Source organism: Elephas maximus, chromosome 27, assembly GCF_024166365.1.
Source record: "Elephas maximus indicus isolate mEleMax1 chromosome 27, mEleMax1 primary haplotype, whole genome shotgun sequence".
NCBI classification, from domain to species: Eukaryota; Metazoa; Chordata; class Mammalia; order Proboscidea; family Elephantidae; genus Elephas; species Elephas maximus.
In genome coordinates, this window is record NC_064845.1 from 7,083,345 (window position 1) to 7,110,808 (window position 27,464).

The window sequence follows — 27,464 nt, forward strand, 5'->3', positions numbered from 1 at the left end:
ACGACACGGCACTCCCGCCGACTTCCCTGGAACTTGGCGAAGTGCGCGACGCCACCGCTGCGGCCGCCGCGCTCCTGGGTCCTGGGCGATGGAGAACGGAGCGGTCTACCGGCCCACCACAGAGGAGGCCCCGGGGCCCGCCAGGGGCGCCCGGAGCGGCCTCTCCGCCTACTTCTCCCCGGGCCGGCTGCCGTGGCAGCAGCGCGCCCTCAAAGGCTTGCAGCTGGTGAGTGGGCGGCGGGCGCGGGCAGGGGGTCGGCCCGGGAGTGGGGTCGCGCCCCGGGAACGCTGGCCCGCCGTCCCGGGGCTGCCCAGCCGCTGCTCTCACCCTGGCTGCTCCGGAGGCGGCCGTTTCCACATCCCCCGGGGACGCGGGGTCTCCCCGCCTCCGGCCGCCCTGACCCCGGAGCTCCCCGGCGGTGACCCAGGGCCAGCGAGCGCGTTAGGCGGGCCCAGGAAGTGCGTCGGAGGGGCCCCAAGTCAGCCAGCCTCCGACCCGTCCCTGGAGGCGACCTCCCTCCCCGCCGGGCCGCGGTCTGTGCTGTCAGCCTGAGTTTGAACTGCCAAGTGCTTCGGGTTTATCTTTCTCGGGTTCCTGCGGGTTTCCTGGGGCGACACCGTGGGGGCCGTGTCACTTGGACACAGGCTTCCGATGTCACGCACGGCACTGAGATAGATGTGCGTCCGACTGGTTATCTCCCAGGGTTTTCTATTAACTGGAAAATAAATACTACTTCTGAACGAGCAACATGTGTGTACGAGGTAGAAGTCAAAGGGCAGCTTTTGTGTGTGTGTGTGTGTGCGCGCGCGCGGCAGAACTAGGACATGATGCGTTTCTCTTTCTACTTCATTGAGTTTCATTTTACTTCAGGCAATTAAACTAGCTTAGCCCGATTGTTGAAAACAACAAGACGTCACTGACGTTTACGTTGTAATTTAATGTACTCGTGTATTGGGTTCCTGTGTCCTGTGTTAACTTCTGCAAGGGGGCCAACACCAAAGAAAACCAAACCCGTTGCCTTTGAGTCGATTTGGACTCATAGACCTGCCCTGTAGGGTTTCCAAGGCTGTAATCTTGATGGAAGCAGACTGCCACATCTTTCTCGGGAGGAGCATTTGGTGGGTTGGAACTGCTGACCATTCGGTTTGCAGCTGAGAGCTCAACCACTGCGCTACCAGGGCCCGTCTACAAGAGAGCCAGTTTAGGGAAAATAAAAATGCCTGGAATGTTTATGAGTCTTTTTTTTTTTTTTTTTAACCAAACCATCCCACTGGTTTCCCTGGGATGAATTTCAATTCTTCGAACTCAGATGATCAGAACTTAAATTCTTAGAACTCAGATGACCTACTTTTATTGAATAGAAAAACAACAGTCAGAAAACTGGTGCTACATTGAGAGATGATTGGGTAGTCACTTGGAAGCAAATAGCAGTGTGGCCTTTGGAACCCAAGAGGGTCTGGCCCTTTGTGTCCTGCCTTCTTCTAGATATCTCCACCCTGGCCACCCTTAGGTTCCTACCAGGTAACAGGGGCACCCTGCTGTACTGGCTGTTCCATTTACCCAGACTGTCCTTCTGCTCTTTCTCTTACCCGCTCTCACCTGACTTTTAGATACTAGATTATGTTTTCTTCATTAGATCTAGAATATGTCTACGTAAATAGAACATTTTAGAACAGAAAAGAATTCATATTCATCTGAAGTATTCTTGCTGCTCGGAAGACGTCATCTGTGTTTGTTCCGCATTAAATCTTCTGTTTTCACTTGGCTGTTACTTTTCCTTTATGATTGGAAGTGGCCACGCTTATAAAATAAGTAAGGTGATCTCTTTATTTATAATTTACTCAGCTAGTTCTCGCATCGTTGGGATAGAATACAACCAGAAGTGTTGGTGGTAAATTTTTTACTTGGATGCTGAGAACTCGCCTTAAAAGAGTGGTTAAACTATTCCTGTTTTTCTCATCGTTCACGATGAGAGCTAGTGTCTGTCTGTCTTTGAAGTCCGTTTATTTGTTCCTGGGGAACTTGTAATGTTACAAGAATGCTTTTTTAAATACAGACTTAAAAAAATATGTTTCTTCATTGTGGCCTTTCATTTTGATGGTTGTCTTTTTGTTCCTACTGTGTTTTAATAATGTCTTATGTCATCCCAGTGAGAGTATATTACAGGAATCATCCCACAAGTTCTGAAGGAAATAAAAACGGTCAGCCAGTCTGAGGCAACAGGCAAGATCTTTTTTGCCTAACTCAAACTCTGGATTGTTTTATGTTAGAGGATTTATTTATTTATTTATAAATAATTTTTATTGTGCTTTATGTGAAAGTTTACAAATCAAGTCAGTCTCTCACATATAAGCTTATATACACCTTACTCCATACTCCCACTTACTCTCCCCCTGAGTCAGCCTGCTCCCTGCTTCCAGTCTCTCCTTTCGTGACCGTTTTGCCAGTTTCTAACCCTCTCTACCCTCTTATCTCCCCTTCAGACAGGAGATGCCATCACAGTCTCAAGTGTCCACCTGATAAAAGTAGCTCTTCATCAGCATCTCTCTCCAACCCATTGTCCAGTCCCTTCCATGTCTGATGAGTTTTCTTCTGGAATGGTTCCTGTCTTGGGCCAACAGAAGGTTTGGGGACCGTGACCGCTGGGATTCTTCTAGTCTCAGTCAGACCATTAAGTCTGGTCTTTTTGTGAGATTTTGGGGTCTGCATCCTACTGTTCTCCTGCTCCCTCAGGGGTTCTCTGTTGTGCTCCCTGTCAGGGCAGTCATCGGTTGTGGCCGGGCACCATCTAGTTCTTCTGGTCTCAGGATGATGTAAGTCTCTGGTTCATGTGGCCCTTTCTGTCTCTTGGGCTCATAGTTATCATGTGACCTTGGTATTCTTCATTCTCCTTTGATCCAGGTGGGTTGAGACTAATTGATGCATCTTAGATGGCTGCTTGTTAGCATTTAAGACCCCAGACGCCACACTTCAAAGTGGGATGCAGAATGTTTTCACAATAGAATTATTTTGCCAATTGACTTAGAAGTCCCCTTAAGCCATAGTCCCCAGACCCCCGCCCTTGCTCTGTTGACCTTCGAAGCATTCAGTTTATCCAGGAAACTTCTTTGCTTTTGGTCCAGTCCAGTTGAGCTCACCTTCCGTGTATTGAGTATTGTCCTTCCCTTCACCTAAAGTAGTTCTTATCTACTAACTAATCAGTAAATAACCCTTTCCCATCTTCCCTCCCTCCCCCCCTCGTAACCACAAAAGTATGTGTTCTTCTCAGTTTATACTATTTCTCAAGATCTTATAATAGTGGTCTTATACAATATTTGTCCTCTTGCCTCTGCCTAATTTCGCTCAGCATAATGCCTTCCAGGTTCCTCCATGTTATGAAATGTTTCACAGATTCGTCACTGTTCTTTAGAGAATTTATTTTTAAATGTTAAATAGAATCGCGGAGCTTAAAGAAGGGAACAACTGTAATCACAAGAGGACGTATTTTAACCAGGGACTTGCAAACCCTGTACAGTGTTATTCAAAATGTTGTAACATTTATGTGTTTGGGCATGTTTTTCTGGGCCCGTAAATCTTACCAGATTCTCAAAGACCTCAAAGAGAAAGGACCTCTGCTCTAGAACTTAAAAACCAGACAGCTTATACTTAGGAAATTCTTACTGTAGTGTTTTGAGACTTAGATTGCCCCTGGGGTTCTTTGTACTTTAAGATTTTTTAAAATCTGAGGCTCTGTGGGGCGTGCTGTGAGCAGAGCTGAACACCAGAGGAGTAGGGAGTGGAGCTGGCAAACGGGAGGGGGATAAAAGAGCATGAATTTTCTAACTCTTGGAGTTACATGTCTGTGCCTGCCACTCAGATATTACTTTAATTTTGTCAAAGATGCGTCCAAAATGTAAGTATCCCCTGATGACCATCCAGGGGTCCCTGGGTGGTGCAAGTGGTTAGGCCTTTGACTACTAACTGAAAGGTTGGTGGTTCAAACCCTCCCAGAGGCTCCTGGCGGTCTGGTTCCAAAAGGTCACAGCCTTGAAAGCCCTGTGGAGTGCAGTTCTACTCTGACACACATGGTGTCACCGTGAGTCAAAATGGGCATGACAGCAGAGGGTGTACCATCCACCCTTCTGGATCTGAAGAAGAAATAAAGACTTAGCTGGGAATTCAGTGTAAGGAGTCACCGGTGTCCTCAATTTATGCCATCAGTTTATTCTATCCTTAGATTGGCCCTTATGCTCTTCTGTGAGGTTGTGTTGTCTTTGAGGGAGCTTGTTTTTGTTTTAAGGGAAGAACTGATATTTTGTGATCTAATTACTTGCTAGTAAGCTGGTGCAGTGAGCTAAATGTGTGTAATATTCTCTCTGTAATAAGCTCCACATTGTGTTCGTAGTACCAGTTGGCTGTCCTGCGCAGTACTGTGATTATAGTCCTTCTTTGGGCAAGCAGTTTGTTGTAGGATTCACCAGTGATTTCAACTTATTACCTTATAAATGATATTATTCTCTAAGTGCCAAAAACAAATAGCCAAGAAGCAATTTATCTCAACTAAATTGGTGCTCTTTTCATTGTTTAAATTTGAAAAGTGATATGTACGAAATTGAAATGCTCTGTTTTTACCTTGGGAAGATCCATAATGTCAGCAAATTATATCTTTGAACATTTGTGGGAGTATTTAAGTCTAAGGTAAAGAAAGATTGTTTTACTTGAACCTTATATATAACTTTATAGGAAAACCCTGGTGGCATAGTGGTTAAGAGCTACTGCTGCTAACCAAAAGGTTGGCAGTTCGAAGCTACCAGGTGCTCCTTGGGAACCCCGTGGGGCAGTTCTACTCTGTCCTGTAAGGTTGTTATCAGTCGGAATTGACTCAACGGCAGTGGGTTTGGTAGATATAACTTTATAAGGCTTTTAATAGCAGGTTTATTAATTCATAAATTTATGTAACTTTGTAGGTGGCTGTTAGGTGCCCTTGAGTTGATTTTGACTTGTAGTGACCCCATGTGACAGATGAGAACTGCCCCATAGAGTTTTCTAGGCTGTGATCTTTATGGGAGCAGATCACCAGGCTTCTCCTGTGGGGCCGCTGGGTGGGTTCCAGCTGCCAGCCTTTCAGTTAGCGGCCAAGAGCGCTTAAGCATCGTGTCACCAGGGCTTCTTATTTTGTAGGTAGAACTTTATAATTAATAGCAAACATATAAAAAGTTCTTTTTACAAAAAAGACTGTTTAGTAGTAGATTGTTCAAGGCAGATGGTAGAGAATTAGTATTTAATATGATGACTGTTGATTTGAAGGAAGACTAAAGTTTCAGAAACGATAGTGACTCTAAAATAGAGAGAGATACAGGGCCATCATTATTTGAGTGTTTAAATCACTAGAGCTGTGGCTGAGACCATCTTTTAGTCACTAAGACTTCCCGAAATCTGTTGCCCCTAGCAAATGGTTCTTAAAGTTTGACGTGACAGCAAAAAGGGAACTACGGTACACAAAATGATGGCTGTAACTCCAAGAACCCAGTCTTACAGGAAAAGCTTACACAAGCATCCACAGTCATAAAATGAACTTCATTGACGGTGTTTTATGGTGGGGACAAGAAGTTGGGTTCTTGTCTGTGCCTGGCAAACTTGGGATTTAGCCTGTCAGAAGATAATTTCGTCTTCTGTGAAAATGAGGGTGGCAGACTGTATGCTGTCCAAGGGCCTTCCCAACTCTGAAAGCTTGATAATTGCCCTAATTGTATTTGGGTAATACTTTATGTCGTTAGAAGGAGCCACATTGGGCATTCAGTTGTTTGGTATTTAGCTTAGCTTAGTTTTCAGTCAGCGATGTTTAGGTTGTGATGACTCTACTGGAAAAATAATTGAGCTTTTTATACTTACGAGTTAAGTTCACCATTAACTCCTTACCTAATTCACTGACCCTTGCTCTGCTCCTATTCTTGACCACGTTAATATTTGATGCCAGTGATGACCTATTTCATCTAGAAGTTCACACTCCCTTCCATGGTCATCAGTGATCACACCCAGGCTCCTTCACCATTTTTCTTGTCACTCCCCATCCAGTTAGGCCAGTTGCCTTATTATCTATTGGGCTTTCCATGCAAATTTCTGCCTCCCTGAATGTGTTCTTTTGTCTCCCACTTGGAATGTTCTCTGCCTGTGCAGATTCTATGCATCTCTCTGCCTTTGCTGGTCTTTCTTCTCCAGCTACTCTTCGCCCAGGTGGACCCGAACATTTTCCAGAGATTTTCTGAACTTACATATAATGAGTGCTCAATCATGTGGTATAAAATGTGTTCTTTTCTTGCTGTTTCTTGTATGTTGAGTTTGCCACCCTATCGTTACATGCTTCTGTACATATTACAGTGTTGGGTACGTGATACTCAAGTACACGTTACTTTATACTAGAGATTTTGTAGTGCTGTGGGGATTATAAAGAGGCCTGGTGTTGCAGTGGTTAAGAGCTCAGCTGCTAACTGAAAGGTGGGCAGTTTGAATCCACCAGCTGCTCCATGGGAGAAAGATGTGGCGGTCTGCTTCCGCGAAGATCACAGCCTGGAAACCCGACGGGGCCGGAGACCCCACGGGGCCGGGAACCCGACGGGGCGGTTCTGCTCTGTCCTGTAGCGTTGCTGTGAGTGGGATTGGACTGGATGGCAGCCAGTTTGTCTTCCTGCTTTCTGGGGAGTGTGAAGGAAGGTTGGGGGCCGCAGCGGTGGAGGGGCAGGGCAGAACTGCGGACTGCGTATAGCGTCTAGTGCTCCTCTTGACCTCTGACGGGGAGTGTTGTTGCTAGTTACCACCGAGTTGGCCCCTGATTCATGGCGACTCCATTCAGAGAGAAGGAAACGCTGCCCGGTCCTGCGGCGTTCCCACGATCGGTAATAGATCGGACCCTTGTGACCCACAGGGTTTGGATTGGCTTCAGTAGATTGCTCGGCCCTTCTTCCTCGTCCACCTTAATCTGAAAGCTCTGCGGAAACTCGGGTGTAGATTGCTCGGCCCTTCTTCCTCGTCCACCTTAATCTGAAAGCTCTGCGGAAACTCGGGTGTAGATTGCTCGGCCCTTCTTCCTCGTCCACCTTAATCTGAAAGCTCTGCGGAAACTCGGGTGTAGATTGCTCGGCCCTTCTTCCTCGTCCACCTTAATCTGAAAGCTCTGCGGAAACTCGGGTGTAGATTGCTCGGCCCTTCTTCCTCGTCCACCTTAATCTGAAAGCTCTGCGGAAACTCGGGTGTAGATTGCTCGGCCTCTCTTCCTCGTCCACCTTAATCTGAAAACTCTGATGAAACTCGGGTATAGATTGCTCGGCCCTTCTTCCTCGTCCACCTTAATCTGAAAGCTCTGTGGAAACTCGGGTGTAGATTGCTCGGCCCTTCTTCCTCGTCCACCTTAATCTGAAAGCTCTGTGGAAACTCGGGTGTAGATTGCTCGGCCCTTCTTCCTTGTCCACCTTAATCTGAAAGCTCTGTGGAAATGTCTTCAGCATTTTAGCAGCACAGAACCCACCACTGACAGGTGGTGGCTGCACATGAGGAATCGAACCTGGTCTCCCTCATGGAAGGTGAGGAGTCTACCACTGACCCACCAGTGCCTCGTTTGATGGGAAATGTTGCTGTGTGCTGTCAAATTGATTTTCAGCTCCTGGCGACTCAGTGTGATGGAGTAGAACTGCCTCATAGGGTTTTCTAGGCTGTAATCTTTTAATCTTTACAGGAGCAGGTCATCCACCGTGGAGCCGCTGGGTGGGTTTGAACTGCCAACCTTGAGGTTAGCTGCTGAGTGCTTAATCGTGGTGCCACCAGGGTTCCTTTTGACAGGGAATAGGAACTGGTAAATCTCCAAGCATTTGGTGCTGTTAATACCTCTCTGAGGCTCACAGAGGTTCAGTAGAAATGACTGCTACTAGGTAAGTTTGGAGCGGGACTTGTAATTTGAGACTGGCTGCTTCTGGATGAGCTGGATCCTATCCCTTTCCTATAGAGAGTATTCAAGCAGCCTTGTCCATACTGTGGAGAAGATTTTATTGTCACGTAGCCTTCACAAATAAGTGTTCCTCATAATCTAATTATTATAATAAGAATGGTTCAAGATCAGCTATTCTTAAATTCCAGTTACAGTTTTAGGCTGATAGCTTGTCCTAGTTAATTGACTTTCATACACCTGAAATGTATTTTGCAAATTTCTCAGAGAAACTCTTAGGTTTAACAAGATTTAACAGAGGCAAGAATAAAGCAAACAAAATATTAGACATTTAGTGTTTTATTTTAGTATTGTCAGGTAAAAACTCATCCTGAATTATAATTATAGGAGGCTAAGAAAGTACCTTCTTCACACGGTGACCTCCCGGGCCTTCTCTTGGTGTGTCACTTTATATCCTGTGGCGTAATGATTGGGAACGCCTTACCCAACATCTGTCTGAAGGAAGTCGTTTGGGATATGCTAGGCTGCTATCTTAGGCCTCACTAACGTATAGGAAGTCATGGAGATAGGTTTCTGTTTTCGCCCTGTAGTTTCTTTTCAGTTGTGGGGATGTATGAATTTTGTAGTGCCAGTAGGAGGGGGCTGGGAAGAATCCCTCAGAGGCATAGAAACCAATTTAGATTTGACCTTTTTTTTTTTTAACTTTCATTTTGAAATAATTACAGATGCACAGGAAGTTGCCCCAGAAATGTATAGGCGTGGCACGTGTGTGTGTGTGTGTGTGTGTAATTCTGTGTCATCTTATCACATGTGCAGCTTTGTGTAATCGCTACCACAATCAAGATTCAGAACTGTCCCGCCACCATGGGGCTCCCTCATGCTGCCCCTCTTCAGTCACACCTTCTCCCCCTCCCCTCGCAACTACTCATTTGCACTCCATCTCTCTGATTTTTGTTATTTCATGAATGCTGTGTATTAACTTTGCTGATGGGAAAGGCAACATACATTATAGGGGAAGTCAGAACAGTTTGACCAAGGCAAAGTCAGAAGCTTCGTAGACACATTCAAACACCTTGAGGGACTGAGTTACTGGGGCTGAGGAATGGGACCGTAGTCTCTGGGACATCTAGGTTAACTGGCGTAACATAAAGAAAACGTACTGCATCCTGTGTCCAGTTTGGTGAGTAGCGTCTAGGATCTGAGATACATCTATTGGTCCAATCACTTTCGGAGCAAAGGAGAATGAAGAAAACCAAAGACACCAGGAGAGTAATAGTCCAGAGGGCTAATGGACCACATGAATCATAGCCTCCACCAACCTGAACCCAGAACTAGGTGGTGTCCAGTTACCACCACTGACTGCTCTGACAGAGGGTGCCAGGCAGAGTGGGAGAAAAATGCAGAACAAAATTCACATTCCCAAAAGAGAAGACCAGACTTACTTGACAGACTGGAGGAACCCCCAAGATTATGACCCCTGGACACCCTACTAACTCAGAATTAAAGCCACTCCCAAAGTCCACCTTTCAGCCAACTATGAGACCCAGCCTACCCAAAACTGTTAGACGGGCCTATAAAACAAACAGTAACATGTGAGGAACATGCTTCTTAGTTCAATGAAGTATATGAGACCAAATGGGCAACACCTGCCCAGAAGCAAAGATGAGAAAGCAGGAAGGGCAGGAAAACTGGGTGAATGGATGTGGGGAACCTGGGGTGGAAAGGGAAAGGGGGAGAGTGCTGACACATTGCGGGGATTGCCACCAATGTCACAAAACAATTTGTGTGTGAATTTTTGAATGAGAGACTCATTTGCCCTGTAAACCTTCACCTAAAGCACAATAAAATTAAAAAAAAAAAAAAGTTCTGTATAAATGGAATCATACAGTATGTAACCTTTTGAGACTGGCATTTCCCTTTAGGCTTTGACTTGAGTCGTGAGTCATTTTCATGGTTTTGGTGCTCTGAAGGAAATTCCCTCAGCTTCCACGAGCCCCACAAACTGCCTGTGTGTGTCCCTCTTCTCTACCTTCCCTCCTATCTCCAGAGTAGAGTTAACCCAGTGCCGTCGAGAGTAGAGTTAGCCCCTCCAAACCCAAGCCCAGAGTCCTGACTTTAGAGATCACTCTATTAGCACTTTTCTTCCTCTGTCTTTAGACCCACCCATCTTACTGGTTTCTGCTTAAGCATTGAAACATGCTCAGTTCTCTCCCTTTGGCCTCATCCATTACTGCTCTTATCTGGCATCTCTTTTGCAGCCACCTTTTTGACTGTGCCTCCTCCTCTTCCCCTCAGTTCCCAATGTACAGTGCCGTAACCTCGCTGTCCTGCCTGACTGCAGCACCCTTCTCGTAGCTCAGTCTAATGTCAGGGTTTCAGCCTTGTTCTTTGTTGACCTGTAGGTAGCATTTAGCACCCTTGATTACTTTTCTCTTTGTAGAAAGATTTTTGTTTTGGTCTACTAACCCTGGGACTGCTGCTCATTATTGTCCTTTGCTGGTGTCTCCCCCTCTACGTAAGCCCTTAAGTCTTGGGATCCCTCATAGTTCTATAGAGAGCGACTTTCCTCATTCTGGGTGACCTTTCCCCTCGTGCGGCTTATTCTCACTGTTTATCTCCACCCTTGACCTCTCCTGTGAGCTCCAGACCCATATATCCAGTTGCCTTCTAGACATCTCCACTTAACTATCCCTTAGGCCCCCCATATGCAGCGTATTTAAAACTGAATTTATTCTCTTCTCAGCACCCTTGCGTCTTAGGGGAAAAAAAGGAAAAGCCCTAACTTCTTTCTGCAGGGAGGTACCAGTAGGTTAATACCACATAGTAACAGCAACGGGAAGCCTGTTAAAACCCATCTGCTTTGAGTTAACTTACTCAGTGTCTCCATTCGCTGTGCAAAGCATACTGACCTGCGCTTACCACTCAGACAGCCAAGGCCAGTAGGCGGTGTTCCCAAACCAGTTTGTGCTAATTATGCTTTTTACAATTAACCAATTAAGTATTACAAAACTAAGATTGAGTGGGAAAAGGAATCATTTCTAAGAGAACAAAATTGAATGCTTTGGAAGGATTGAAAAGTAAGTTATTAAAATATCTGCTGTGAGAGCAAGGCAGCTGTAAACGGTTTGTAAAACTAGTCCAGCTCTAGAAGGATTCGGCACTCTGCTTCCCAAGGTCCAAGATCTCGCTTCACTTTAAGTAACAGTCTGGAAGTAGCAGGCCATAAATTACAAAGGTGGTTAGTGTGGAAGAGAGGATGTGGAGTTCTAGTTAGCAGGCCCATACTCAAAAGGCTTGGTCGGGCCCCACATGGAAAGACTGATGAATAAATGTACGTTTTTGTTTTACGGTAAAATGAAATGTGTAAAGTACATATGTACCTGTGTCTTGTTTCACACTTTAATTTTACTCATCCTGTCTGATTAGGGCTTCTCCTGCATCTCTCAGTGATAGCGTCTTTGTCTTCATTGCTGTCACCCATGTCCTGGTCACTACATTTCCCCAGATTTCCTACAGCTTCCCCGTTGGATGTCTGTCCCAAGTTTTGCCCTGTCTCCAGTCCCGTCTCCACACTGTAGCCAGCGAGAACTACTGAAAGCGTAAACCTGATGATACCACTCCTTTACTTCCAAACCCTTAAAATTCAGACTCTTTAAGCTAGTTAACGAGGACATGTAGCTGAGGGGTTCTGCTTACCCCCTAGTGTCATTTTGGTGCTGTCATCTCCTTCCCTCAAACTCAGCCATGTTGACTTGTTTTCAGTTCAGCCTGGGTGGTGGAGTGTGTGTATGTGTATGGGGGCGTGCTGTGCTCTCTCATCCCTGGGTGAGATGTCTCCACCGTGCTGCCTTTGTGCTTCCCTCCCCCTGGTTTTGCGTGTTTATTAAAATAAATGTAAACAATAATAGGGCATACACACACATATATATGTCAGGCTTTTTTTAATTTTAAGTTAAGTTTATGAGATTCATCCATGTTGCTGGTTGTAGCTAAAATTAGTTCATTTTTAATGCTGTGTAGTATTCCATTACATGACAATACAATTTATTTACTTGCTCTTGAACATGGAGTCACAAAAAAAACAAACAAAAACATGGACATGGAGTAACTAAAGTAAATGGAAAAAGTGGTGAAGTAAAAGGGCTGAAAAGAAGATTTCAAAGGGTGGCTTGAGAAGACAAAGTAAACTATTATAGTAAGTGTACAAAGACCTGGAGTTAGAAAACCAAAAGGAAAGAACACTCTTGGAATTTCTGAGGCTGAAAGAACTGAAGAAAAAATTCAAGCCTTGAGTTGCAATATTGAAATGATCTATGGGCAGAATATTGAATGACGCAGGAAGTAATAAAAGAAGGTGGAAGGAATATACAGAGTCACTATACCAAAAAGAATTGGTTGATGTTCAGCCATTTCAGGAGATAGCATATGATTTAGAACTGATGGTATTGAAGGAAGAAGTCCAAGCTGCACTGAAGGCATTGGCGAGAACAAAGGCTCCAGGAATTGAGGGACTACCAGTTGAGAAGTTTCAACAAATGGGTGCAACTCTGAAAGTGCTCACTTGTCTATGCCAAGAAATTTTGAAGACAGCTACCTGACCATCCAACTGGAGAAGATCCTCATTTGTGCCCATTTCAAAGACAGGTGATCCAGCAAAATGCAAAAATTATTTGCAGAATGCAAAAATAATCAAACAATTATCATTAATATCACACACAAGTAAAATTTTGCTGAAGGTAATTCAAAAGTGGGTGCAGCAGTACATTGACAGGGAACTGCCAGAAATTCAAGCCAGATTCAGGAGAGGACGTGGAACCAGGAATATCGTTGCTGATATCAGATGGATTTTGGCTGAAAGCAGAGAGTACCAGAAAGATGTTTGCCTGTGTTTTATTGCCTGTGTAGAGCCATTCAACTGTGTATCAACAAATTATGGATAACATTACAAAGAATGGAAATTCCAGAACACCTAATTGTACTCATGCAGAGCCTGTACATAGGTCAGGAGGCAGTCATTCAAACAGCAAGGGGATACTGCATGGTTTAAAGTCAGGAAAGGTGTGTGTCAGGGTTGTATCCTTTTACCATACTTATTCAGTTTTTATACTGAACAGATAATCCTAGAAGCTCGACTATATGAAGAAGAATGTAGCGTCAGGATTGGAGGAAGACTCAGTAACAGCCTGGGATATGCAGCTGACACAACCTTGCTTGCTGAAAGCAGAGAGGACTTGAAGTACTTACTGATGAAGATCAAAGACCACAGCCTTAAGTATGGATTACACCTCGACATAAAGAAAACAAAAATCCTCACAACTGGGCCAATAAGCAACATCATGATAAACAGAGAAAAGAAATTGTGAAGAATCTCATTTTACTTGTATTCACAATTAATGCCTGTATAGCAGTAGCAGTCAAGAAATCCAACGAGGTATTTATTGCATCGGGCAAATGTGCTGCAAGAGACCTTTTTAAAGTGTTAAAAAGCAAAGATGTCACCGAGGACTAAGGTGCACCTGACCCAAGCCATGGTATTTTCAGTCACCTCATACACATGTGAAAACCGGACGATGAATAAGGAAGACCAAAGAAGAACTGAGGAAGCCCTGGTGGTGTAGTGGCTGAGAGTTCGCTCAGCAGTTCGAGTCCACCAGGCGGTCCTTGGAAACCCTGTGGGGCAGTTCTCCTCTGCCTTATTGGGTCGCTGCGCGTCGGAATCAACTTGACGTGAACAGGTTTTGGAAGAAGAACTGATGGATTTGAGTTACGGTGTTGGCGAAGAGTATTGAACATAGCGTGGACTGCTAGAAGAATGAACACATCGATCTTGGAAGAAGGACAGCCAGAATGCTCCTTCGAAGCGAGGATGGTGAGACTGTGTCTCATGTGCTTTGGACATGCTATCAGGAGGGACAGGTCCCTGGAGAAGAACATCACGCTTGGCAAAGTAGAAGAAGGTTGGCGAAAAAGAGGAAGACCCTCAACGAGATGAATTGACACAGTGGCTGCAGCAATGGGCTTAAACAGCAATGATTGTGAGGATGGTGAAGGACCAGGCAGTGTTTTGTTCTGTCACATGTAGGATTGCTGTGGGTTGGAACCGACTCAATGGCACCTAACAACTGTTGATAGACATTTGGCCTGTCTTCAGTATGAGTCTATAAGAAAAAAAATGCTGTTACAAACATTTTTGTACACATTGCACACCTTTGTGATGGGTATATACGTAGGAGAGGTATTACCGGGCAAGAGAGGGTACATGCAATTATTCAGATAACACCAAATTGTTTTTCCGAGTGGCTGCCAATTTATACTCCTACCGATTTCTTGTTCCATGTCCTCTCCAGCAGTTGGTACTGTCAACTTTAAAATTTTTTGTCATTCCAGTGAGTGAATAGTGGTTTTAATTAGCATTTTCTGCGTTTGCTAATGAGGGTGAGAGTCTTTTCATGCAATTTTTGTCCATTTGGATATTTTGTGAAATGTCCGATCAAGCCTCTTGTCCAATTTGTTTGGTTACTTGTCTTTGTCCTCATTCGCAGGAAATCTTTCTATAATATTCTGTCTGAGAACTCTTTGTGGCAGTGACTTTCTTCCAGTTTGTGACTTACCTTTTCACTCTTTTTATGGGGTTTGTTGTTGTTGAACAAAATCCCTTAATTTTACTGTAGTAAAATTCAGCAGCATCACCCATCTGTCAGTTTGTTGTACTGTGATGGCTTACGTGTTGTTGTGATGTTAGAAGCTATGCCACTGGTGTTTCAGATGTCAACAGGGTCACCCATGATGGAGAGGCTCCAGTGGAGCTTCCAGACTAAGACAGACTAGGAAGAAAGACCTGCAGTTTTCTTCTAAAAATGATCCAGTGACAACCTTATGGTTCACAACAGAACTTGACTTGGATCCTTTAGACACATCGTCGATGGGGAGGGATCAGGTGCTAGAGGAGGACGTCATGTTTGGTGAAACTGAGGGCCAACAAGGGCAAGGGAGACCCCCAACGAGATGGGCTGGCACAGTAGCCACAATGAGGGCCTCGGACGTGCTGGTGATTGTGAGGCTGATACGGGACTGGGCAGCGTTTTGTTCTGTTGTACATCAGGTTGCCATGGGTCAGAGTTGACTCTGCGGCAGATAAAAACCACAGCGACCACAGAATTCATCCATCAGTCCCGGTTACCGTGGGGAGACAGGAATGGGGAGCTACCGCTTTATGGGTACAGAGAGTTTGAGGTGATGAAAAGGTTTTGGGAAGAAACGGTGATGATGGTTGCACAGCATCGTGAAAACAATGCCGCTGAATTTGTACACTTAAAAATGGCTAAAATGTATGTTACACACGCTAACACAACAAAACCTACCTGCTTTTATAACTGGCTCTTACGGTGACCTTATGTGTAAACAGAATGAAATGTTACTGGGTTTTGCCTCATCTCATGGTCTGTGGTAGATTCGAACCCATTGTTGAGGCTGTTGCGTCGGTCCAGCTCATTGAGGGTTTTCCTCGTTGTCACTGACCCTCCACCAAACATACCCTTCTCTGACGTTGATCTTCCCTGATGACCTGTCCAAAGTTAGCAAGACGAAGCCTCGCCATCCTTGCTTCTAAGGAGCATTCTGGTTGTATTTCTCCTAGCACGAAGTATTTATTTGTGTTACCTGCATGGCAACCAGATTGTAAGTTCTTTTTGGATGGGGGGCCATTCGGTAATCTCGTTTGGTTAGCAGCCGAGCTCTTAAACACTACGCCACCAGGGCTCCTTGTTTGCCATGGTCTCCACTTAATAAACATTTGCGCGAGCAGATGGTGCTTTGTGAATACCGTAGCTTTTGCTGAAAAACCTGGAGTAAAACGTCACGTTTGTTTTGTAGCTGCTGTCTCTGCTGGCCTTCGTCTGTGAAGAAGTCGTGTCACAGTGCACCATGTGCGGAGGGCTGTACTTCTTTGAATTTGTAAGCTGCAGTGCCTTTCTTCTGAGTCTCCTCATACTGATAGTGTACTGCACCCCAGTGTATGACCATGTCGACGCTGAAAAAGTGAAGTCGTCGGTAAGCATTCACAAAGCGTAATTGCTGTACTGTGAGCACAATGATTTTGTAATCTTTTGTAGTTGTATCGTTCAGAGTAGTAACGCTTGCAGAACTCGGCACCATGGCAGGACACTATCCGCTGTGCCACCTGCTTGCCTCCAGCCAGCGCCGCTTTGCTGACAAGCGGGTGGGAGAGGGGAAAGCAGAGCAACAGTGCCAACGGTTTACAGCTGCTGGTGGTCAATTCACATGAGACATTCTCTAAAAAACTGAGGTTTTGTCACTTTGGATGACTTCTCATGCTTCAGGGTGTCACCTTTTAGCTCTGCAGTTACTGGTCAGGCGTCTCCTGTGTGCCGGCCACTTACAGGAGACAGAGCAGTGAGCAGATGGGAGTGTTTCTGGGGTGTTCAAACAAAACCTGTAACTCTGCCTATATCTTGTTTTGATTTTGTTACAGGAAAAAAATTGTAAGTGAATTAAGATGGCATTCGTTGAATTCATTGTTCAGAAATTTTCCTTAAAATACAAGGTACACGGGAGTTCTATTTCCACAAAATTAGAGTTGCCTGACTTTCTGTAAAGACTCTCAGTTTGCTGACCCCATGTTTTTATCTGAGTATATTTAGGATGCGTGTGATGACAAAAACCAAACCCAATGCCGTCGAGTCAGTTCCGACACACATCAGCCCTGTAAGGACAGAGTAGGACCGCCCCATAGGGTTTCCAGGGAACACCTGGTGGACTCGACCTGTTTACGTTTTGGTTAGCAGCCATAGCTCTTAACCACTACTCCACCAGGGTTCCTGTGTACGAGGACAGATAAGATAATTCACACAATAGCATCTGAGTTGTCAACCAATAGTTTGTGAAGAGTCTTACATGGCCAGGCTGACACAAGAAAGCACTCACGTCTTGAGGGAAAGGATGAAATTAAGGTAAAATTGTACTTTATTACGGACAAGAGAGAACAGTAAAAGCAAAGCAGTAGGATTCTGTTGTTTTAAAGGAGTTAGAAGCAAGCACTGGGTCGTGTATTGATTATACGCTAAGATATGGATTTTTTACTGTGTACTGATTTTTACTTCTTAAATTTTGTGCTGTGGGAATCTATTACTTTAAAAAAATATTTTATCATTTTAAGTTAAAAAATAGCAGTACCAGAGTTAACACAAATAACGTTGAGAGATGAGCAGAGTGTGAAATCCATCGGCATTTGGTGAACACACACAGTTCTTGGTGCAGCCAGCACACGGCTCCTGTAGTACCCGGCTGCTGAGACCTGCCGTTAGCACAGACCGGATGCCAGGTGCCTTACAAACTGCGATTTCAAATCCTCACTCCTTGTAAGGTACTGCTCCCTTTTTCTGTTGAGGACACGTAGGCTTAGGGTGGGTAAGTAACTTGTCCAGACTTATACTACCAAAGTCAAACTGAGCTTTGAACCCAGGAAAGGCGTTACACTCCGCATTCTACCGTGTGGCCTGGGCAGAACCCGGTTGGAGTAAATGTCCAGACACTTAAGATGCTGTCATAGCAAATACCTTTCTGCGGCAGCCTATTTTCTGAGACATGTATTGAGAGTGCAGGTAATACCTTAGAATTTTTGTTGTATTTGTAATAAAGGAGGCCCTGGTGGCACAGTGGATAAAGCGCTTGACTGATGTAACCGAAAGGTCAGCAGTTCAAAACCACCAAGTGGCCTCATGGGAGAAAGATGTGGCAGTCTGATTGCATAAAGATTTACAGCCTTGAAACCCCAATGGGGTCGCTATGAGTCGGAATTGACTTGAGGGCAGTGGGTGGTTTTTATTTGTAATCTTTGAAAATTCTTCCTTTTTACGTTTAAGTATACCATAAGATTTGGACAAGGTAAGTTTTCTAGTGTCTGAACTGGTTGATTTGTAGTTTGAAGGTGTAAATTTATGTCTTAAACATTAACGATCGTAACTTTTTTTTCTTTTTTCTAATCTCTCAATAGCAGATGAATGGTGTCACCACCCATAAAAATTTTAGAATGGTTTCTGCTTTAATGCTGCCTCCATAGTGTTTAAGAGTGTGGCTCTTTTTATCTAGAAACAATATTGTAATAGTGTCTGGTGTAATGTTCTAATCTTAACAAAATGTAAAACGTGTATTACATTAAAAAAGCATTTAAAAAGTTACTTTGTAGTAAATGCTAATTTTAAAATACTGGAAAAAGAAAAATACTCAGTCCTTTCACCCAAAAACAGCTATTGTAAATATTTTACGTTCCTTCCAGTCTTTTATTTCTGTTCACAAGTCATTTTTTAAAATTTAAAAGTTGTCATCATAGTGCACCTAACACCCTAAAGATTCCATATTTGTTTGCTTGCATTGTTTGCAAATCACTTTTACCAGCTGTGTATCAATATACTTAAATATCTTTCCACACAGAAGAGGTTTTCTGTTTTGGAGATGATATTTCGAGTGTTCGGTGGTGGTGGTGGTGGTGGTGGTGATGGGGGGCTAGGGAGGAGTCTTCTATCCCATGCTGTCATGGGCCAGATTCTGATAACAGTAGCCAGCATTCATGGGCCATAAAATGGTATCTTGTTTAAATATTTCCTTGCATGTACTTCAGATATGTAGAGTTTTATTATTTGTGTGTAGCAAATTTGAAATAATATTCAGAGGAATAGAAAAACAACAGAGAAGGTACTGCAGAAAAACATTTCTTTTAGAAGCAAAGAGAAAATGTCTTTAATTTTTATAAATGGTAAGTGAACAGTTTGACAGTATAGGAATTCTGTGTCAGATAGTTGTATTGATACGAGGTTTCGTGGAGGTTACATTTGAGAAAACTCAGAAAGGATCAGACGTGAAACCCTTTGGAGTGGCTGTCATTTTTATCAGTTTCCCCATCTGAATCGAATGTGTACATCAAGTGCTGTGTCCCCTTGGCAGAGGAGAGCCCTGGGAGGTAATGCGTGAAAGGGCACTTTGCAGCCCGTGAAGCACTTCCTTGTGGTAAGCTGCTTTATGATGAGATGGGGAGGCTTTGATGTGGTAGATAAGCTCACCATACAAGCTCACTTTGGATTACCAACGTGGAGTGCTTGAAGGCAATATGTTACTCCATAGGCAGGGTTTAAAAACGTGTCCAAAAAACACTGTTGGAAACTTTCACTTAAAGCGCAATTAAAAAAAAAAAAAGAATCATAAAATAAATAAATAAATAAAACACTGTTGGAACGATTTTATTTAGTTCATGATGGGTGGTTCTTTTGGTTTCTCTTCCAAAGTCCTTCCAGCGCCCTGAGGTACTCTTTAGAGATGCCATTGTAGTGTGGAATGCTCTAGAAGGAAAGGCAGTGCTTTCTTTTGCTAGAACCAGAAGTAAGCTGGAGTCCGAATAAATCCTTTGGCCTTGGTAACGTTCACGTGCCTAGAGAAGAAAAGGGCCACGACATGCACACACGCCTGCACACGTATGTGCACACACGGCCTTTGGGGGGATTGTTCGTGGAAAGGTTATCTTGTCGTGTGGTTTCTGAATATGCCAGCCTGAAGTCTGGATAGTGTTCATTTACAGGGCGTGTACCAAATGGATTATTGGAAAGTTAAAAGTTGTCAGGCATCTACATTTGATTGCGTTAAGAAAAAAAAAAAGGTAAATCACTGAATGTTTTTTAAAAGTAAAAAATTAGCACATTTGTTTCCAGCCGTGTAACCACACTGTACTCCTTCCAGGACTTTTACATCACTCTGGGGACAGGAATCGTCTTTCTCTTGGCATCCATTATCTTTGCCACCACCCATGACAGGACATCGGCCGAACTCGCTGCAGTTGTAAGTGTCTTGTACTTTTTACCTTTAGGCTTATTTTTATTTCCCTAGAAATAAGGGAATTTGGAAAATACATGACAAGTTTGTCTTTTAACGTATTTTCTTTAGTGTCATTTTGACTAGAATATATAAAAGCAAATAAATATGATTGCCTTAAAAATCTAGAACCTGTCTTTGGAATTTGACTGAGTTTCGTTAACAAAATTATTCCATTAACTCTGTATATGAACATATCATTGCTAGTGAATATAGTAAAACTGACTTTATCATCTTGTACTCTTCCACTCTTCAGCAAAAAGCCCTATGTGCCTGGGGCTGTTCTAGGCATAGAGAACACACAGGAGAAAGGATTCAGCTTGCAACCTAACAGAAGACATAGATAAACAGACTGCAGTGGAGCACGTTAAATGAACTGATAGAAGTTGATCTAGACAGCAGTCTCCAGTGGGGTATGCATACCCCTAAGGGTGCATCAAGACTTCCCAAGGAGTACTCTGGGCAGGGGTAAAGGAGCCCTGGTGGCACACTGGGTAAGCACTCAGCTGCCATCTGAAAGGTTGGTGGTTTGAACCCACCAGTTGCTCCGTGGGAGAAAAGACCTGGTGATCTGCTCCCATAAAGATTAGAGCCTAGGAAACCCTATGGGACAGATCTACTCTGTCATAGGGTCACTATGAGTCAGAATCGACTGGATGATGGCACACAAACTCTGGGCAGGGTTAGTGTGGAAGGAAACCAGTTTCTCACTTTTCAACATCCAGACATAATCCTTCTTAAAACTGGTATGTCTAAGAACGCGTCTCTGGTGGGAGAGTCCGGCCACTTCTTTGCCACCTTCCCTTTCACAGTTATAGTTTTGTGCCTGTCCCAAACCTTACTTGTATGCATTGTCATAAGATGGAAACGAGGAGAAAACCCCAAACCCTCGGGTACAAAAAAGGGACAGTCCAGAATAGGAGCTGTGGGTTTTGTCTGAAATCCTCGGGCCCGGGTGCTTTTCCGAATTCAGAATATTCCAGATTTTGGAAAGGCAGTCCTGCGCATAAGCCTTATTACATGACACACTCCGAGGGCCTGAGGCGGCGCTCTAATCCAACACACAAATTTTTGGAAGCAAAAGATGTGAATATTCATAGTAAAAGGGATGAGACTGTAAGTAGTCTTACCTGGTGTCAGTTTTGAGCCGAGTGAATCATGAAAACTTGGAGTTTTTATAGCTTTTCGGATTTCAGAATCGCAGATCAGGGCTCATGGACCCGAATGGGTACCCGTGTTGTGAACGTGAATGGCTCACGACTGGTGATCCTCTTGCAGGTCACCCGGCTTGGAATTAATACTTTGTTCTTAACAAAATTAAAATTGTAATTAATTGAGTTGTCAGCTAATAGATCATTAAAAGTGCTTTTTATGATACCCATTGCCATCGGGCCAATTCCAACTCATAGCGACCCTGCAGGACGGAGAACTGCCCCACAGGGTTTCCAAGGAGCGGCTGGTGGATTCCAACTGCTGAGCTCCTGGTGATTAGCCGAGTGCTTAACCACTGTGCCACCAGAGCTCCCTTTATATGATAGAATAACTCAGAAGGAGTTCAGGGAACTGCATGCCGTGGTTGTGATCATTTCTTAATTATCTATCTATGTGACCATGGCTTCTTAGCATTTACACGTATAAAAACAAATCAGAAATAAAGTTAATGCTGAGCCTCGCCTTATCCTAGCAGTACGTGGTTTATCCACACGTACACCAGCCACTTGAAAACATCCAGAATAAAGTTTTAGCAGGGTTTTTTATTTTTTTAGGATTAATAATCTCAGTTTATATACATGTTTTCGTTGCAGAGGGGTATAATCAGTAAAATCAACTATTCAAAGAGCTCATGTATTTTAAGTAGATGATGTGTTAGATTATTACTGTAGATTTATATTTCATTGGATATATTTTAAGAGTGACTAGTAGTTTAAGGGAGGCTTGGTGGCACGGTGGTTAAGAGCTCGGCTGCTCACCAAAAGGTCTGCAGTTCGAATTGCCGGCCGCTCCTTGGAAACCCTGTGGGGTGGGGCAGTTCTACTCTGTCCTGTAAGGTTGCTGTGAGTCAGAATTGACAGCAGCAACAGGTTTGGTTTTTAGTAGTTGAAGAAGTCTTTGATACGCTGTAAATTACTTTTTGCAAGTATTTAAATTATGAAAACTTTTATAGACTTAAATGGGCAAAGGAGCCCATCATTTTTCAAAAACAAATTTTAGAGGCTGTATGAGTAAGTGGGAGCCCTGGGGGCGCAGTGGTTAAGAGCTCGGCTGCTAGCCAAGAGGACGGCAGTTGGAATCCGCCGGCGAGTAAAGGCGCTTGTAGATGGCTTGTGTGGGTTAGGTATGTGGCATAGAGGGCCCTGCTTGGGCTGGAACTCTCTGAGGTGGTCAGAGATGGTTTCACAGGCAAGGTTATACCTGGTCTGCATTTGAAGTATTAGAGAAGTTTGCCAGGCAAATACAGGGATAAATGCCATCAAGCCAAAGTGAAGAGTCCAGAGGGGAGAATCGACTCGGGTTTTGGGGCCTGGGAATGATGATTAAATTTAGGTTGGACATGTTAGGAACATGCAGGTAAATTAATGGATTTGGGGCTCAGTTTGCTTTATGGTGAAATAAGGCAAAATGCACACCCTTTAGGAAGGTTTGAGGTGGAGGGTTTGAGGAGGGGAAGAATCAGGAGACTGCAGCAGATTGCAACTGAAGGTACAAACCATGGAGTGTTGAAGTCGGAGGGGCCTTTAGCCCTTGCCTCGGTCCGTTTTCGCTTTGCACGGAGTACTTCTCTGACCCCGTTTCCTGGAGTGTTTTGCTAGTGGAGACGTTAGATTTGAACCGTGGTCCTCTGTCTCTCGACAGAATTCTCAGAATGTTTGATCAAACGTTAGAAGAGTACAATGAGGAAGTGATTTAAGGAAGAGGAAGTAGGTGGTGTCGTCATGCCGCTGTGTAATTACAGTGTGACAGTAACTGGAAAATGTTTAAGAAATTTAACCTAATAGTGTCTTCAAAATAGAACTTCTGTTCGGGTATTAATAACTTTTTCCATTTTTACCCAGGCTCAGCTGCCTACTCTGATCATATTTGTGGGGCAGTGTAGCCACTGCTAATTATCCTTTGTTTTATATTAGTTTATAGAATTTTATTTTTCAGCTGTTAGCCTCAATTTGATTTGTTGGCACCCCACACATACACACACACACACGTAAGACAGGACATTTGTATTTTGTGGGACTTAGATTAATAATGCGCATTCTGGAAAACTTTTTGTAACTTCTTTCCCCCATTTTTTGGTGACTTTTAAGAAAATTGTACCACTAAAGTTAAGAGTAGTGTGTAGAAGATAAAAGTGATGAATTGTCTTGCTTGCCTGAAATATTCTCAGAGCCAAGTAGGAAACATGAGATTATCTTCCACAGTTCTTTCAAATTCCAAACTAACCTCTCTCCCTCTTTTTCTTCCTCAGGTGTTTGGATTTTTGGCAAGTATCATGTTTCTGGTTGACTTTTCCATCATGGCCTATGCAAAACGACAGAAGGACCAGCTGAGAAAGCCTGAGGTGACCACCAGGGCAGGAACCCTCACAGAACCACTTAATGGGTAGACTCTGGGGACCAGATGTTACGTAAGGTGGTGACTCTGCATGATGCCTGAGCCCTGGCGCAAAGAAGCTCTTGAAGAATTCGTGTGAGAGCCAGGGGAAGGGCAGAAGGCAGTTTGTATCACTGGTGGACTGTGTCTCAGTCACTACATTTGGACCAGGGGGCTTTCGGTTTTTAATTTTTCTTTATAACAGTTGAAATTTGCCTCAAGTGGAGATTTTTTGGGGGAGAGAGGCCACTTGTTTCTTTAAATCATATAGCTCAACTGATGATAAATTATTCCATCTTTTTTTTAATAAGATATTTTACTAGGCTTAGCTTCCAAATTATGCTTTATAGCTATATAAGCAACACAATTATTATGTTCATCCTTTAGTTTCATTTTAAAATTAGTTTGCTTAGCTATGAGTTTGTTTTTTGGTAAAAGAAACCAAATAAATAGACAATGATTAGATTATGTTCTCTTCACTGAAATTTAATGTATATTTAAGGATCAGTACTCAAGATGTTGGTCTGGGTTTTTTCCTTAAAATATAATAACCAGATTTTACTGTGTCTCACTCAGCCTTAAAATTATATTGTGATATTTTAGGATAACCGTTACTCTTTCTGAGACCTTCTGCAGCCTGATGTAAATTCTTGATGAGAGTCACTGATAGTTTCTGGGTATAAACCAACAACAGCAGCCCCCTGTTGGTACAGCGTTTTGGTTGTTGAGGGTGATATTAAGTAAAAAACAAAAAGATTGTTATATAATGAAACAGAAAAATTGAACAAACTATCACCAGGCCTAAGGACCAAAGACAAAAAAGATGTATCTTTTGCCCAATACAGTGAAAGTAATCATTAAGATAAGCTTCAGATACGTAGGAAGCATCTGAAGAGATGATCTCACCGTACTATGACGTAGAACGTGGTCCGTTCCCATGTTGGCATCTGATTGTTTTTACTTCAGTGAGTACAGCTCTGCTGGGCCCTCTTCAATGTCTTCTTTTAAAACTCCGTCTAAGAAGTCAGTCACTCTGGCCTGTGATTTTTCATTTATTCAAGATACCCCCTTTTCTGTCTTAGTGGAAAGGTCCACACACACAGTGCTTCACCGTCTGGCAGAGGTGGGCCTCGCGTTGGCGCTGTCTTATTGGTTGTCTTTAGGTGGTCTGGAATCTGGGGCCCTCTTAGCTGCAGACAGCGCGTAGCAGGATCCTTAGGGTCCTCGTCCCCACGTAGACACTGCTCTAGTTTTCTTTGGAGGAGATCTTCTCGTAAAGTGACCTTCCAGGAGAAGCCTGTCCAGGTTAATACCGTTGGCGGTGCAAGGGAATAGTCAGACTACTCTCATTTGACACTTTATAATGAGTTCTGGTAACTTGGAGGAATTGCCTCTTCTGTCGTAGAGCCCAATGAATAGAGCACTTGGGATAAGACCTTTCCGACTAGTTAGTTCACAGTCTAGACCTTTCTGCTGCTCTGCCACCTAGATTTTTGACTCAGGGCTCTAGGACTGAAGTGATGGGTCCATGAGTCAGGTCCTTCGGAACTTTGGTGAAGGTCTCCCGGCCTGGGCTCTCTGTCTGAGACAGGAATCGTGTTTCCAACGGTGAGATGTAACGAGCCCATCTGCCACCTGTGTGTTGTGGGTGGGTTTCAGCTGCTGTAGCTGGTCACCTCTGCTCTGTCTTCCTGACTCAGGACCTTATCCATTTGCCCCAGAACTTGGATGCTAGTGTCAGCGGCAGTGTTACCACTGCTCATTTGGGAAATAATGAAACTGATCATGGCTGCTGTTTTTTACAGGGCTGGTCATCTGAAAGATGAGAAGTAACTTAGATCTTGGGTCTAAGAGTAAAGACTGTTCAAAGGTAGCCAGTTTATGGTGGGCAAGTTGTGGAACTTCATATCAAACTGTACCATCGTCATTTTAAATGTCATCTAGAGCCAGCTAGAATTCACGTCAAGCCATCTGGGCTCCTTCAGGGCCCCCACCCACGCGCTGGCTTAGTTGAGCTTGATGGGATATCCTCAGCTGGCCTCACACAAAGTACATGATGCATTGAGCTTGTGTCCTGTTTGTTCTCAGGTTTCTCCTTCATTTGGTTCATTGGTGCAGCAGTGAGCTGCTTAGCTGACCACTCGATCTTTCCTTTTCAGTGAGATGAGATGTTCGCTGGTGTTTCTGGTCACTCTGGAACTTTCCTTTATGTTGTTTTTATGGGATCCTTGACCAGTTAGCCTCCCCTATTGTGAAAGGAGCTAGGAATGAAATGTTTATTATGGCAAATAAAAAAGCCATGCAAAACCTGGGGCCAAAAACCACTGTTACGTATAGACCAGGGCCAACTCAATAAACTTAAGATAATTTTTTATTAGTAACTGGTAAATTTGGTTTGTTATTTCCTACAAATAAACTGCTTAGAATGGTTCTTAAGAATTATAAGGGAAATGCACTTACAATACAGAAGTTTTCTAGTTGCTGTACTTAAATTATGCTCTGTTTGGGGACCGGGAAATGTGTTTTTACATTGTTTATAGCTAATCATTTTCGTATTTATCATTTTAAATCCTGTGGGTCTTTTTTTGTTTTGTTTTGTTTTATCTAAAGGTCAAATTTTGTAGTCTTTTAAATAAAACCATTTTATTAAAGTGTTCGTACCCTCGTAGTTATTTATTAGACGCATGATAGTAACAGATGAAAGCTTCTCCAGAGTTGTAGGAGTTGGTTCTATAACGTCACTTGAGAACCTTTATAGAATCCTGGGAAACCCTGGTGGCGTAGTGGTTAAGAGCCACGGCTCCTAGGGGGCCTGGAGACCGTGGTTTCAGGGGACATCTAGGTCAATTGGCATAACAAAGCTTATTAAGAGAATGTTCTGCATCTCACTTTGGAGAGCGGCATCTGGGGTCTTAAAGACTAGCAAGCAGCCATCTAAGATGTATCAATTGGTCCCAGCCGACCTAGAGCAAAGGAGAATGAAGAACACCAAAGACACAAGGAAAATATGAGCCCAGGAGACAGAAAGGGCCACATAAACCAGAGGCTCCATCAGCCTGAGATGAGAAGAACTAGATGGTGCCGGGCTACCACCAATGACCACCCTGACAGGGAACACAACAGAGAGTCCCTGACAGAGCAGGAGAAAAGTGGGGTGCAGAACAAATTCTAGTAAAAAGACCAGACGCGATGGTCTGACTGAGACTGGAGGGACCCCCAGAAGGCATGGCCCCGGACTCTGTTGGCCCAGAACTAAAACCATTCCCAAAGCCAACTCTTCAGAGAAAGATCAGACTGGACTACAGACATAAAGGAAACCCTGGTGGTGTAGTGGTTAAGAGCTACGGCTGCTAACAAAAGGTCGGCAGTTCGAATCCACCAGGGGCTCCTCGGAAACCCTACGGGGCAGTTCTACCCTGTCCTATAGGGTCGCTATGAGTCGGAATCAACTCGATGGCAGTGGGTTTGGTTTGGGTTTTTTTTAATAGAACATAAAATGATATTGGTTAAGATTGTGCTTCTCGGCTCGAGTAGATACATGAGACTAAATGGGCAGCTCCTGTCCAGAGGCGAGATGAAAAGGCAGAGGGGACAGGAGCTGGTTGAATGGACACAGAAAATACAGGGTGGAGAGGAGTGTGCTGTTACATTGTAGGGAGAGCAGCTAGGGTCACATAACAACGTGTGTTTAAGTTTTTGTATGAGAAAATGAATTGTAAACTTTGATTTAAAGCACAATAAAAAAAATACTAAAAAAGCTACGGCTGCTACCCAAAAGGTCAGCAGTTCGAATCCACTAGGGGCTCTTTGGAAACCCTGTGGGGCAGTTCTCTGCCCTTTAGGAATGCCATGAGTTGGAATCAACTCGACAGCAGTGGTTTGGTTTTGTTTTGTTAAAAATATATATAGAATACTGGATTGTTGATCTACTCGGGCTCAAGGAGAAGGTAGAAAAGAAACAGGTGTAGTTCCTACCCACGGGCTCTCCCTCCTGTTGGAAAGTTGGGGTACCTACTCAAGACATTTTTAGGAAGCTGCGTATGAAGAGTTACAGAGGAATGTTACGAGCTAAACTCTTTTAAGTAT

The 27,464-nt window shown here is 43.8% G+C and overlaps 1 protein-coding gene across 1 annotated transcript; it reads left to right on the plus strand.

The window, feature by feature from the left end:
* On the plus strand, positions 1 to 26,019 carry CMTM6 (CKLF like MARVEL transmembrane domain containing 6). Its single transcript, XM_049871198.1, has 4 exons — positions 1 to 226; positions 15,789 to 15,965; positions 19,662 to 19,760; positions 23,254 to 26,019. Exons 1-4 carry the CDS (start codon positions 89 to 91, stop codon positions 23,389 to 23,391), a joined length of 552 nt encoding a protein of 183 aa, XP_049727155.1. The 5' UTR covers positions 1 to 88; the 3' UTR covers positions 23,392 to 26,019.
* The last annotated feature ends 1,445 nt before the right edge of the window (positions 26,020 to 27,464 follow it).

Excerpts from the sequence above, each read along its gene's own strand:
- CMTM6 (XM_049871198.1), top strand. The coding sequence starts at position 89 with ATGGAGAACGGAGCGGTCTACCGGCCCACCACAGAGGAGGCCCCGGGG. Across the intron at positions 15,966-19,661 it reads CTGAAAAAGTGAAGTCGTCG|GACTTTTACATCACTCTGGG; the intron begins GTAAGCATTCAC and ends TACTCCTTCCAG. Across the intron at positions 19,761-23,253 it reads CGGCCGAACTCGCTGCAGTT|GTGTTTGGATTTTTGGCAAG; the intron begins GTAAGTGTCTTG and ends TTTCTTCCTCAG.